Below are 14,335 nucleotides of genomic sequence, written 5' to 3'. Positions count from 1 at the left end.
TGCGATTATTTACTGGGGGGTGGTCCTGCTTTTGAGCAGGGGGCTGTGCTAGATATGACCTCCCAAGGTCCCTTCCAACCCTCATTTTTGATCATATGATTCTATAACAAACAATGATTACCTAAATGTCTCTAAGACATTACCAGTTAATCATGACTTTAGTAGTAACCTGGCTACACTTTAATGCAATGAATGGCATGATAAAACAAGGGATGAGCCCTACAGTTTGCATGTATTTTGTGTAATAACTTTGTGACTGGTTCCCATCACATCTTAAATGGCAGCTGGGAGGTTGCTCCGATGCACTTTAATTACTGCTTGTTGGAGCAGACTTAATTAATCTAGTACGTTGGAGCAAAATAATTATTGCACTCCATCCAGCCTCTGCATCTTGTGTATCAGCATCCCCATGCTTCAAATGGCGGTGGGGGTGCTTTAACTAAAGCTTATTCAACAAGCTGTAAAATAAAGCGCCCCTGCCACCATTTTGAATGTTGGGGACGCTGACACACGAGGTACTCCAGGCACTTTAATTTGAGTGGCTGTAAGAGCTGTTCTAATTAAAGCACCTTCTCTCGCTCCCTGAAGCAGGTGTAAAAATGCCCGTAGACTCTTAGATGCCTGTACCTGGGAGTGATGGCTCATTGAGGCTCTCTGGGTCAATGCAAATGCCATTACTTTTTGTTCTCAGGCCATTATCAACCTGGGTGTGTGTGTTTATGTGTCTGTGTGTGCGTGTATACACTAGAAGCTGCTTGGTTTTGCTTTGCTAATGCAGTATAACCTCATAAATCTGGTTTTCAAAATTCCAGAATTCTCAAAAATTTGGCACTTTTCAAAACCACACTACATTGGGGAATAGCGACGGGCGGTCCTGGAGCAGCAACTGCATGTGGAGCAGCGGCATGGGATGGTGGATGGTGGTGGGAGCCGCTGCATGCAGCTTCTCCCTCTGCATCCGGGTGGGTGGGGAGTAGCAGCAGGTGGCTGCAGAGCGGGGGTGGGGGAGGGTAGCAGCGGGCAGTCCCGAAGCAGCAGCCACACATGGAGTGGCAGTGCAGGGTGGTGGATGGCAGCAGCAGCTGCCACGTGCAAACTTCCCTTTCCGTGTCCGGCAGCTGGGCAGTGCCTGCTGCACTTGCCCCCCTGCCCCAGCGCTAATGATGGTGGAGGAAGAAGCTTGCCACTGCCATCCATCGCCTTGCACCACTGCTCCATGTGCAGCCGCTGCTCCAGGACTGCCCACCGCTACCCCCCCACAACTCAGTGAAAGCCCCTCTCCTAAGGATTCTTTCAAAAGTCTGGAATTTTAAATTTTCCAGTAGGTGCTAGGTCCCAAGGATGCCGGATTTATACCGTAGTTGGATGTTGCTAGGTCACATCTTCTGTATTTGTAACTATTTTCTGCCTGTTTGAAACTTGTAAGCAATTCTGTAAAAGTTACCAGTCATTACAGATGTATTAGAGACAGACGGAGAGAAAGAAACCATGAGATAAATGTAGGAAGTATTATGGAAATCTGTATCTTATTTGATGTTTTTCATTATGTGGTTCTTGGCTATGTGACAACTGAGGGGCTTACTTTTTGCTTGTAGTAAAGTGCTAAAAATTCTCATTTGGACATAGCAATTAAAATCATGATCTAAAACAATGTCCGTGTCCATATCCCTGTAAAGTAAAAAGACAGCCCATGTATCAGGCTTGAGTAGAAAGCAGTATTCAGAATAAGCAATGCTATCTTTTGAACTAGTTGCAGCTCAGAGATTAAGGATCTGTTAGGGTGTGATGCTTAAAAAGCATATCATTTCCCTCCTCCCTTTCTTCCATTTCTCTTTTATTTCCTTTTTGGGACATGGAAATTTCTTTTTTGTTTTGCTTTATTATAACTTGGCAGATATTCTGTATCCATAGTTTTGTAGCTGAAACTGAGAAAGGAGGTGCTGGGAGGTGGGGGAGGCAGTAAGGGGCTTGTGGCAGCAGTGCAGGGCTCCCACTGCAGGGATTCCAGCTCCAAATTCCTCAAACCTTTCTTCTCCCCTTTCTCGTTTGAGCAGAAAGATAGAAAAAGATTACGGCTGGAGTACTTTGCAGCATTAGGAATGAGACCCAATGGCTGGACACCTGTTAGCCTCTCTACCTAGCTCTCCCTCCCTTACCTGTGGGAGCACTGGGTGGGGAGGGTAGCAGGACACTGCGATTCTGGAGGACTTCTTTGGGTCTGGGCACACATAACAAAAAGTTGAAATGCTTCAAAATAACATCTCGTTTTCAAGAGGTAGCATTTGGAGCCTTTTGGCCTCTTTCAGGATGTTTCAGACGGCGTATCCATTTGTCCAGCTGGCTGTTTGAAACCTTGCAAATGTGTTTGAAAATTTCACTTGTTCTTCCTGTTCATGCGTTTCAGCGAGAACATGTCTTAAAGCAATACCTTTTCCTGGCATATCAGACATTTCCTGCCTTTCTCATGGAAACCATGGATGGTCAGAAATATTTTAGGCCCTTTGCAAGGTCTTTGTCTTGGTCTTGTGCCCCTCCATTTTTGTTAGGAAAGTGTCTCTCTCCAGACAGTGGATGTTATTTTATATAGTTCAATTCTGTTTCTCTTCTAAGGCTTGTGAACCAGGTCGAATCCATCTGTACATTGTGCCCTAAGGGACTTGAGACAAAATCTCAAATGGTTTATTGTCTGCATTGTTCCAATATAAGGGATGTGGATCCATTGCTTCCCTAGGGTATGTCTGAGCTTGAATACAGAGCAGTGACTGCAGTACGGGTAAGTGCGCAGTGCCAGGTTTAATAAAGCTAGCAAGAATAAGAATAGAAGAGGAGACACGGTGGGACAGGCTTCAGAGTGGCTGTGCAATTCCATCAGGGACCTGCTGTACATACTCCGTTTTCTGACCTGTGCTGAAGACCACATTGCTATTGTTACCCTTCTGGCCTGCCTACCTGTTACAAGAGTGCCTCCTGATAGTGCAGGCACAATAGTAGCGACTTCAGTTTGCTGCCAGAAGTATCCCGTATCTGTTGAGCCAGGAATACAATTACTAGTACATCAGAAAGATGCACATAACAGCTTTAAGATTTACTGAACTTACAGGTTCAGTTAAACTTTATTGAAACCTTTGGGAATCACCACTACCCTTCATTTTTAAGATGACTATGAGAAATCGTTATTTTTCTTTTTTAGAAGTAGGGAGCAGCTGTCACCAAACCTCTAACACAGATGTGGCTCTGTTCAAAAGCAGGCAAAGGCAAGTTGTTCAGGAGTTTCAAACAATCTGGGTGGAGAGGTTTGCTAAATAATGTTTTGGGAACTGTGTGTCCATACACACCGGAAACAGTTTAGTTTTAGTTTGAAAAGCTGGGAGAGAAATAGAAATAGAGAAGAAAGCTCTGGCCCAACCTGAAGAAGTACTGACAGGGTCGCCCTGAGGAATGACTGAAGAGGCTTTGTCACGCAGGGAGTGTCTCTGTGATCCTTTTGATTCCTTCTGAAAAGAAGAAAGCACACGTTCACAAAGATGTACAAATGTGTTTGAAACATTTCACTTGTTCTTCCTGTTCATGCGTTTCAGCGAGAACATGTCTTAAAGCAATACCTTCCCCTGAAGTCTAGTTCATCAAAAACATCATGCTTATCATCAGTTTCTTCTCCTAAGTGGAATAACCTGTAGTGTCACACCATTTTTTGCAACAGAGGATAATTCGATTTGTCTGTCATTCTTATACTCTTGTTTTTAAGAGTTTGGTTTATATAGGATAGTTCACATTTTTCAAAACAAAAGTTTGAAAAAATAAATTGAGGGCAAACAGTTAAGGAGGTATTGGTATCTAACAGTTGCAACTCTGTCAAAGCAAATACCTGAATTTATTGATAGCATCTAATGTATCTCACACTGCACTTAAAATGGTATATGCATGTAAATATATTGTTAAAGGAAGAGAAGCAAAGACTAGAAACCTCTGTAAATGATTAATCTTAATACCATATTGTTTAAAATTGATCGCGTATTAAAGGTAAGTATACTGTGTGAAACCCCTTGCTCTCAATTAGTAATCCCAAACAAACAGAACTAAAGAGTTTTTACTCTGGAAAAAGTGCCTCTAGACATGATATAATGAAACACTTTTTCAGTGGGTTGCTTATATTCATATCAAATCTTCCTGAGCTCAAGAGAGGAATGCCAATGTGACATTTATTCTCACCTGAGCCTAGGCTTTTTGTGTTTTACATTGGTCACTGCATATAATTAGTGGAGTTGGCTTTAGCGCACTCCACGTTTCTTGACCATTCTAGCTTCCGAGGCTAGAAAAAAAATAAGACCTGCATACCCCCATGTGAGAAGAAAATACCACCTGTGCATTATAAAGTGATGATGACATGATCCTTTTTTCCATTGGGAGATCTCCCTACTTGGCTCACCATGGTGTCTTTTAAGGTCAGAGTGTACAGGCGGCATACCATAATGGAGGCCAGTCTTTTCAAGCACAGCCCTGTCTGACTAAATCAAGTTGGGTTCTCATTAACTTTTGCCTCATCACAAATCCTGAAGCTTCACTTTCACCTCTGTAGTTCCATTAGCTATAATGTTCTCAATGGCAACTGTGTGATCCCATTACAAACGCACAGAGGGTGCAGCTATGATTGGAACTTAATAAGCAATTTGATTAGTGTAGCATATTGGCTGGAATCCATATAATCCTAATTTAGGTGTTTATTACTTAATTACTTGATTAAAGGAGCAGATGCGTCTGTGGATGCATACAGAGAGTAGATCTGTTTTATTTAAGATGGTGCTGGTTTTGTACAGTGATGTTTCAGAGCACAAATTGGACTTCCATGTTCTATTTACTAAAGAGTTTTCCCACTGTTTCCTAGTCTAATACATAAGGTAAAGAACTATTTTGCCAGATGCAAGAGAGGCATTTTCTATTTTATAAGGAAAATATTGAGAGTCAAAAAATAGAGGATTTAATTCTTGTTTCTCTTGAGGCTGGCTGTTTTCTGTTTTGATTAAGGTATTTGAATTAGTGATATAAACATATTCAGTGCTGTGAGTAACCAATGGGTTCTGTTGCTGTCAAGTGTACTCTGGGCTGAGTATGTTATTGTGAAAATTTAAAAAAAGTAGAAGAAAGTTAATTTTAATATACACATGTATTCTATTAAGATCATTGTTTTATTATGAATATGTAGTGATCTTGCCTAAAAGTTTAATTTGGGATTAGTGCTCTGTGGGTGTCTGTACACACCATGGGTTTTAATCCTCATTAAATCAAATAGGTTTATAAAAGTTAACCTTGTTTATTTTGGAGCATTGCATCAGTGTTTGCACACACTAGGTTTTTGAACGAACTGAGTCTGGTCCCCAACTGGTGCCACAGGAGAGTGGGAGGGTCCAATGCTGCCCTCCCCCCAGCTCAGGGGCCCCCCGCCTCATGCTCTGCCATGCAGCAGTGGGAGCAGGGAGAGCCAGCAAATGGCACAAGAAGAAAAAAAGCAGAAGCAGTTCCAAGGGGTGAACTACAAAAAAAGTCACAGTGCCAGCTGGTGGACAAAGATGCTCATTACACATCTTTGAGTGCCTTTGTGTTTGAACACAATGAATCCTGGATGCAACATTTTAATTTGCAGCGAGCCAAACTAAATCATGTCCGAGGACTTTTACTTTAATGCACCAGAAAGTTTCTTAAAGCTTCCAGAAAACCTCCCTGTGCAGTCATGCCGTTACAGCACAAAAAAGGGCAAAAAGTGTGACGTGTACAAAGGCCTATCATGTCAAATGCTAGCCTAGAAACAGGAAGAGATGGTATCTGCCCCAAAGACCTGACATGTTAATTTGAAACAAGGTACAACTTGCAAGTGAAATAAACCATGGGGTGGGTAATGATAAAAAAAAGAGCTCATTGTAATGTAGGTATATATTATTGTATTATAGGCCAGGTATTGTATAAAATCAGGACAAGAAGACGGTTCTTACATCTTATAATTTAAGTATTACAGAGTAATTGTATGCAGAATGTGACTATTTGCAACTCCTTTGATAGTTTGCTTTTGTTTTTATCAATAAATAGAATCAAGATCTCACTGCTGCAAACCTATTCTTCATTGCTGGCTAGGTGTTGAGCAAACGCAGGTGTAGAAGACAGTTAATGGAAGAAAAGTAACCTTACTGTTTAGTTTGGGAAGAATGCATAAGAGAGAATGTGGAAATATTTTTCATAACTAAGTTTTGAACACTAATATATTTTAATTTCCATAATCGTTGTAAGTTTTAGGGGTTCCTCTCAAGTCCCAGAGGAGTGCACTCCTTACCAGGCTATAGAAGCACATTTCCTCTTGTTTGCTAACCTTCTGCCCTGTGACTCTTATATTTTGGCTGTCTACTGGATCAATTTTGGCAGGAGAGATGGAGAATACCTTCAGCCTAGTCCAGCTCAGCTCATAAAATACTGTTATGGCACTTTTCTGGGAAGTGGGATATGGGACTTCAAAATCTGTCAGAATAAGAAGGGCCTACAACCCAAGTCTCTCATGTCCTGAGTGCTCCTACCACTATGTTTGCTGGGCAAAAGTTGGTGTCCTCCACCCATTGGGTACATGCTCAGTGTCCATTTAACAGATTGAGTCCCTCAGGAGATTTAGATGCCAGAAAACCTAGTTTGTGAATCTCAAATAGTCAAAGGTAGGATTCAGATGCTAATCTGATGCTTGTTGGACCTAGTGCTGGCCACGGGCGATGACCTGGTGAGGGGGCTGCGGGTGCTCGACCACCTGGGCGACAGCGATCATCGCCTGCTGGAATTCACCATCCAGTGCAAGGTGGCAAAGGCATGCAGTAAGGCAGCAGCCCTAGACTTTAGGAGGGCAAACTTCAGTGAGCTAAGGAGGATAGTTGGGGAAGCGCTGAGGTCCCAGAGGGGCAGGGAGCCAGATGTCCAAGGAGAGTGGCTGCTCCTTAAGGAGGCGATCCTCCAAGCCCAAAGGAAGGTAATCCCAATGAGGATCAAAGGGAGCAGGAGAGCACACAAGCCCCCATGGCTCACTAAAAGCATCTGGGAATGTCTCCTTGCTAAAAAGGAGGCGTATACCCAATGGAAAGAAGGGGTCATCACCAGGGATGACTATTCTGCAGTCACTCCGGGTTGTAGGGGAGCAGTTAGGAAGGCCAAGGCAAAGATGGAATTAGGACTATCTTCTCAGATTAAGGACAATAAGAAGTCCTTTTTTAAATACATAGGGGGCAAAAAGAAGGTCCCAGGTAACGTGGGGCCCTTGCAGGGCGCATTGGGAAATTTGGTCGTCACACCAGACAACAAAGCTAACATGTTTAATGATTTCTTTGCCTCTGTCTTCCTAAGTAGGGACCAGAGCAGCCACCTCCCTGCTGGGCCTCCCTCGGGCCCCAGGGGAGGCACACCTGGGCCAAAGGTTAGCATGGAACTAGTTTGGGGGCTTCTGGAGGGGCTGGACGTGTTCAAGTCAGCTGGCCCGGACGATCTCCACCCCGGAGTGCTGAGGGAATTGGCTGCGGTCATTGCGGGACCCCTGGCACGGCTGTACGAGCACTCGTGGTGCTCTGGTGTGGTACCAGAGGACTAGAAGAGGGCCAACATGGTTCCCATCTTCAAAAAGGGGAGGAAGGAGGACCCAGGAAACTATAGGCCGGTTAGTCTCACCTCGATCCTAGGCAAGCTGTTTGAGAAAATTATGCTGGCACACATCCAGGAGGGGCCAGCGGGGGACTGCATGCTTAGGGGCAACCAACACGGGTTCATCAGTGGCAGGTCCTATCAGACCAACCTGGTGGCCTTCTATGATCAGATCACCAGTTCATTAGATGCAGGGGTAGCAGTGGACATCGTCTTCCTGGACTTCCAGAAGGCCTTCGACACTGTCTCTCACCCCGTTCTCATTAAGAAACTGGGGGACTGTGGTGTTGACGTCCACACAGTAAATTGGGTCACCAACTGGCTGGAGGGCCACACCCAGAGGGTGGTAGTGGATGGGTCCTTCTCAACCTAGAAGGACGTGGGCAGTGGGGTTCCCCAGGGCTCGGTCCTCAGGCCTGTACTGTTCAACATCTTCATCAGTGATTTGGACGAGGGGGTAAAAAGCACCTGTTCAAATTTTCTGATGACACTAAGATGTGGGGGGACGCGGGCACACTGGAAGGAAGCATCAGGCTTCAATCAGACCTAGACAGGCTACAAGGGCGGGCAGATGTGAATAGGATGGGATTCAACACAGACAAGTGCAAGGTGATGCACCTGGGGAGGAACAACCAGCACCATACCTACCGGTTGGGGAACTCCCCTCGTGTCAGCATGGAGGCGGAAAAGGATCTTGGAGTCGTCATTGATGCCAAGATGAACATGGGGCGGCAGCGTGGAGAGGCAGTCAGGAAGGCCAACCGCACCTTGTCATGCATCCACAGATGCATCTTGAGCAGGTCCAGGGGGGTGATCCTCCCCCTCTATGTGGCACTGGTCAGGCCGCAGCTGGAGTACTGCGTCCAGTTCTGGGCGGCGCACTTCAGGAGGGACGTGGACAACAAGGAGAGGGTCCAGAGGAGGCCACTTGCATGGTCAGGGGACAGCAGGGCAGGCCCTATGAGGAGAGGCTATAGGACCTGAACTTGTTTAGCCTCCAAAAGAGAAGGCTGAGGGGGGATCTAGTGCCCTATTATAAATTAGTCAGGGGGGACCAGCAGGCACTGGGGAGTCACTGTTTCCCTGAGTACTGCCAGGAGTGACCAGGAATAACGGTCACAAGCTGGCAGAGGACAGGTTTAGGTTAGATATCAGGAGGGGCTACTTCACGGTCAGGGTGGCTAGGATCTGGAACCAGCTTCCAAGAGAAGTGGTGCAGGCCCCTACCCTGGGGGTCTTTAAGAGGAGGTTGGATGAACACCTTGCTGGGGTCATTTGACCCCAGTGTTATTTCCTGCCATGGCAGGGGGTTGGACTTGATGATCTACTCAGGTCCCTTCCAACCCTAGAAACTATGAAACTATAATAGACACATCTCATATTCAGGACTGTGTGAATTTGCATAACTAAGGAAAGGCATGCAAAGCAGTATTAATTGAAATAAAAATATTAATAGTAGTTTTTACTTTGCATATTTTTTTGTGGCACAACCTGTATCTTCCTTTGTATAGCTAACATTTTTGGACACTTGCAGTATAAGTACTTACATTTATCAACTCAGAAACTTGGGGCTCCTATACACGTGCAGGAAGGCTGCTCCAATGTGCTGATCAGTGGAGTTGCTGGAGTGTGGTCATTTAGTTTAAATGCAGAGTGCTTTAAACAAAAGCTTGTTCAACATGCCCTGCCTCCATTTTTCAGCAAGGGGATACTAATACATGTGACACTGGCTGCTTTTAATTAGTACAACTCCTCCCAGAGCACTCTTGTTACTTTTTTGACTGCTACTAACCTCTGTTGTGCACAGTTTTATTAACTGCCTTTCTTAGTCTTGTATCGTTTTGTCTGTTGCACTATTTTAATTATACTGTCTTTTTTAAACTTATGTCTATCTCATGATCTCTTTGTTTGTTAATACTGGCCAACCTGACTAGATATGGATCAGGGTCAGAAAAGGGAGAGCCTCTGCTCCATATCAATTACTTGTACATTCTAGGTGTCTGGGACATGCTTGCAAATGAGAATCTGTATGCACAGCACATCTGTAGATCAGGCAGTGCTTATAGTAGAAAAATATTGGCACTTACAAATGATGTGACCATCCATTTGGAGCAAGTGATTAATGTCTGATTATCAATGTAAATAACCATCTGCACAAAATAGGGAATGACAGGGTTGGCAGCAGTTCTGCAGGGAAGAATCGGCAGTTCTGCAGGGAGTTCTAGTGGATCGCAGGCTGAACGTGATTTAACAATGTCACATGGTGTGAATAAAGCAGTCCTAGTAGCATAAATAAACAGGAGTCTTATATATGACACATGCAGTATCCATTAACTAATCTAACTCAGCTAGAGAACTTTCTACTTTTCAGCACTGCACTTTAGGAAAGATGTGGATCAGTGGGAGAGAGTCCAGAGAGTAACAAAAATTAAAACTGCAGAAAGCATTTGAAAGAATGGAAGAAGTGGAATGAGTTATTTTAGCAAAGAGAAGGGCGAGGAAGGACATGATAATAGCCATCAGATGCATAGAAGGTAGCTGCTTTCCAGATACGTAAAAAGAAAGTTTATAAATTGTTCTTGATGTTCCCTGGGGACTGAATGAGAAATAATAGGCTTAAATCACGACAGGAGGGATTTAGGTTTGACGTTGCGGGGTCGGAAGTAGAATCTAGCTGCAAGGATAGTTAGGCACTAAAACAGTTTACTTAGGGAGGTTAATAATCCTCCATCTCTGTTTATAAGTAGGCAGGGGTAGTTAACCTGCAGCCCACATGGCACTTGTGCCATGGGCAGCCTCGTGAATGGCACATAGCAGACCAGGGAGGGGACAAGTGGCACAGCAACATATAGGGCAGGAAGTAAAAGTAGCACAACAGACCAGGCACAGGAACTCAGGGCAAGGAAGAAAGTAGAGCAGCAGATTGGGTAGGGTAAGGGGATCGGAATGGTGCTTGGAGATGGTGCGAGACTAATTTGTGGTACACTTGCCAGATTAAGATATACCATATCCCACTGGAATAAGGTATAGCTAGGGTAACCATACATCCCAGTTTGGCTGAGATGCTGCAGGATTCTGTAGCCTGGTCCTGGGCAGTTGGTCAACAGTCCTGGGCTGCATTCAGGCAGGGAGGCCAAGTGGCATGGTGTGCTACTCCTGTGCAGGATCAAGGATGTGCCACATGTGAGCAGGGTGGCACCGGCTCCATTTCACCCATCTGGCTCCCACACAACAATAATGCTGCCTGCCTGGCTCAGCATGCTGCTTCACCTCCCCGCTCCAGCCTGGGACTTTTGACCAAGCGGCTGGGACCAGCCTACAGAAATCTGGAGTGTCCCGGCCAAACCGGGATGTATGGTCACCCTAGGTATAGACAGGTGACGTCACCCTAGGTATATTAACACCTGTGTTAATATGGGAGGATTCTGATAGACGCCGTTATGATACAACTGTTTCTATCTGCATGATTCTGTAGTGATACAAGTGCAGCAAACACTGCAGTTTTAACCCTGATTCATTCACAAAGTGGACAATTTAGCTAACTTGTATCACTACAGGGTCAAGCAGACATAACAGAGCATAACCCTTGATGAATGCTCCTAAGTAGTAGACCCCCCCCCTTCCCTTTTCATAGAAGTTAAATATATATTTGTCCATGCTGGTGAACCACCACCTATCATTAGTGGTTCTGTAGCAGTTGATCCTGTCTTGGGACAAGGGACATGGGCTAGGTTTCTTCAGCTTTGTTTCAAGAAGCTATGATAATACTGTGTTAACTGGGAAACCATTTCTTTCCTCTCTTTTCCAAAGGTGACAACCCTTGTTAACACAAGCAATAAAGGGCCATCTGGTAAAAAGAAAGGTCGATCAAAAAAGGCTCATGTGTTGGCTGCTTCAGTAGAGCAAGCCACTCAAAACTTCTTGGAGAAAGGAGATCAAATTGCTAAGGAGAGCCAGGATCTCAAGGAGGAATTGGTCGCTGCTGTAGAGGATGTACGCAAACAAGGTACGTTGAATGAAGCTGTCCCGGTTATTATATTTGATACATTATTGGATCTCTTCCAAAACTAATGTGCCAGCTGCTCCCTGAATAATAATGTGATGAAAACTACTTATAAACTGTATATTGCATTGTATTTTCAGTGTTAACCCTGTTATTTATATAGCACGAGCCATGGAAGTGATGACTGTTTCATCAGCTCCATTGACTCAGGAAATGGGAAGCTGAGGCTCTGCTGTCTTGAATTCCTGGTGCTGATGCAAAATCACAAGGCTCACTTGTGCTTTAGCTACTTCTTTATTTTGTGGTGCAGTGGACTGCCTTTGTAATGAAAATTAGGCAGGAAAAAGTTTGCAGCTTTGCTGGCCTCTGGAGAACAGCTTCAGGAAAAAAATGCATAATGTAGTTATCATCAGTATTTTGTGAGGGGAAAAAATGAACAGTTAATTATTGATCCAGCATTTCAGTGTTTATAGAAATCTTTGCATTTTAAGTATCTCATTTACAAAAGTACACAGCCTTAAGGGACAATGCTGTTAACAATATTAAAGCAAAGGGCTTCACTAGAAGCTGGTGATTTAATTCATGTTAAGGTTGGCTTGCACCCTGCGTAGGTGAAAGTGGTAGCTTCAATACAGTATGCAAACTACTTATCTAGCAAGCATCTTTAACAATGGCATGTGAAAATGAAATTTCGTTTCATGTCAGTAATAATGGTTTTGCAAAGTTCATCATACACAGTTAGTATTGTAGGAAGCCTGCTTTCAAATAAACAACAACAATAGCAATTTGAATTTCAGAAATAATCTTGGATCTGGTCTAAGAATTCACTTGGAGAACGTAATGTGCATGGCGGTTCTTTCCATTTCTGATATTTTGTTGGCAGGATGACCAGGTGGGGGATGTACGGGAATGGGTTTGTAGTAAATTTCCATCCTGATTTTTCACATGTATTGACTTTGATTATAGTTATCCCCTTTACTGGCAGCATAATTAAAGGCCTGTCAGTTTGCTCCATTGTAAATCCTATAGTCTAAAGATACCATCTGCCAGGATGGTCCTGGGACTGGCTGAACTCCAGCTGGGATTTTCAAAGGAGCCCTCAAGAGTTGGGTGGGCAGTTCTTAGTTCATTGCAATGTGTGTTAGGTGTCTGTCACACTTAGCACTTTCATCTTCAGTTGGTAAGAAATTGTTCCTGGAGGGCAGTGGCATTAGGATAGCCCCCTCTTTGCCTTGTGCCTTCCTCTGCTACAGATGACTTCCAAGTGCTGTCCTCTGCATGGTTTACCTGGTTCCTTCTTGAGACCTCCTTCCCCTACAACCATCTGAATACTTTGTTTCTCCGGTGGATCTCCATTCTACCTACTTTGACAGCTTGTATTTTTTATGTGCAACTGTCATGCCTTAATATGAATGTGATAATATTTACATATATTTTAGGCTTTTCCCTTGCAGGGCATTTTAATGACCTTGGTATTGGTGCTTGATGCTCTGGTTTCAACAGAATAATTTGTCAGCCACTCCAGTCCTTAGGTATGAGATACTGCACTTATTCTTTGTATATCGGCGTCTCATCCAGTATTTCAGTACTGCCCTCTGTGGCCTTGCTGCCTCTGAGTATCTTCATGTGGGTAGATCCCTTCGGTGTTTTATCATTCATTTTTCCTCGCTTTTTCATAGTCTCCTTGATCCCGATTAGAGCAATCCAGATAGTCTATTTCAATATTTGAGCTCCTTATTCAGCTTGGCTTTTCATTAGCATCTTAGGTTAGTCAGTGCTAATTAATTTGTAAATCCATGCTTTGTAAAGTTAAAGGCACCTGAGAGGAAAGCCTTCTCCTTGATGATTAGTTTTCTGGCTGGTGCGTGCATTTAAATTGGTCATGGGACACGACTCTCTGGAAAGTCATAAATGCTTTCGTAAAAAAGATAAGGAGAATGAATATGAACAGAGATTTTAAACAGCACAACAGATGACTATTTAGGCATCTATATTTAGTTAAGATACAAGGGGATTTCCTCCCATAGGAATGGAACGGCTTATGGATCTCCACAGGATGTGCTTGTAAATATGTGAGCAGGAGACATCAATGTTCAATTATTAGCATGCTGGCACATGAGCCGGTCTAACTCCGGTGAAGTGTGAACCGATATGTTTAGCTAGATGACATAAATGGATGGAATAAAGATCTCGGGGTGTGTTTTGCAAGAATACTGCAAGTGGATTTCCTGGCTAAATTCCAGCTTGGATAATTACACTGTCAACCTAAAAGCTTCCCCTGCAGTTGCAGCTGAGTAGGGTATTCTTTGTTTCCTGTCCTAAATTGCTGTATGCTGTCAAACGTTGTTATAAACAGCTGTTGCGCTTCATCTGAATGAGGGCTGCTCTTCACTGCTGGATGAAGTAATTGTAGTATATAGTTTGACAAATACTGAGAGTCCCATCTGGATGAAAAAGACTATACAAATGTAAGGTCGTTATTACTGTAACAGTGTGGAAACAGTAATAAGATTTTTTTTTTCTACTGCAATGAAAAGAAAACATACCCTGATGATCAACACTTCCAGTTTAAGAAGTCAAGAGTCTTTGAGAACAGCTCTCCTGGAAACAAGGAGACGGGACTTCTTTTGGGAAACATTATACTCCCAGAATTACTCCCCAAACCCCCACGGCAAA

General features: G+C 43.8%; 1 protein-coding gene across 4 annotated transcripts in view; it reads left to right on the top strand.

The window, feature by feature from the left end:
* CTNNA2 (catenin alpha 2) overlaps positions 1-14,335 on the top strand; it is a 914,223-nt gene that overhangs the window by 216,425 nt on the left and 683,463 nt on the right. For all 4 annotated transcript variants that reach the window (XM_090035040.1, XM_090035037.1, XM_090035039.1 and 1 more), the window contains one exon: positions 11,467-11,662. In XM_090035040.1, the coding sequence (XP_089891166.1) occupies positions 11,467-11,662 (196 nt within the window). The remainder of the gene's footprint in view (positions 1-11,466; positions 11,663-14,335) is intronic.

This window comes from Crocodylus siamensis, chromosome 2, assembly GCF_052110815.1.
Source record: "Crocodylus siamensis isolate JL-2025a chromosome 2, ASM5211081v1, whole genome shotgun sequence".
NCBI lineage: Eukaryota > Metazoa > Chordata > Crocodylia > Crocodylidae > Crocodylus > Crocodylus siamensis.
The sequence above is the reverse complement of the archived record's forward strand: the minus strand, read 5'-3'. Positions and strand labels throughout refer to the sequence as shown.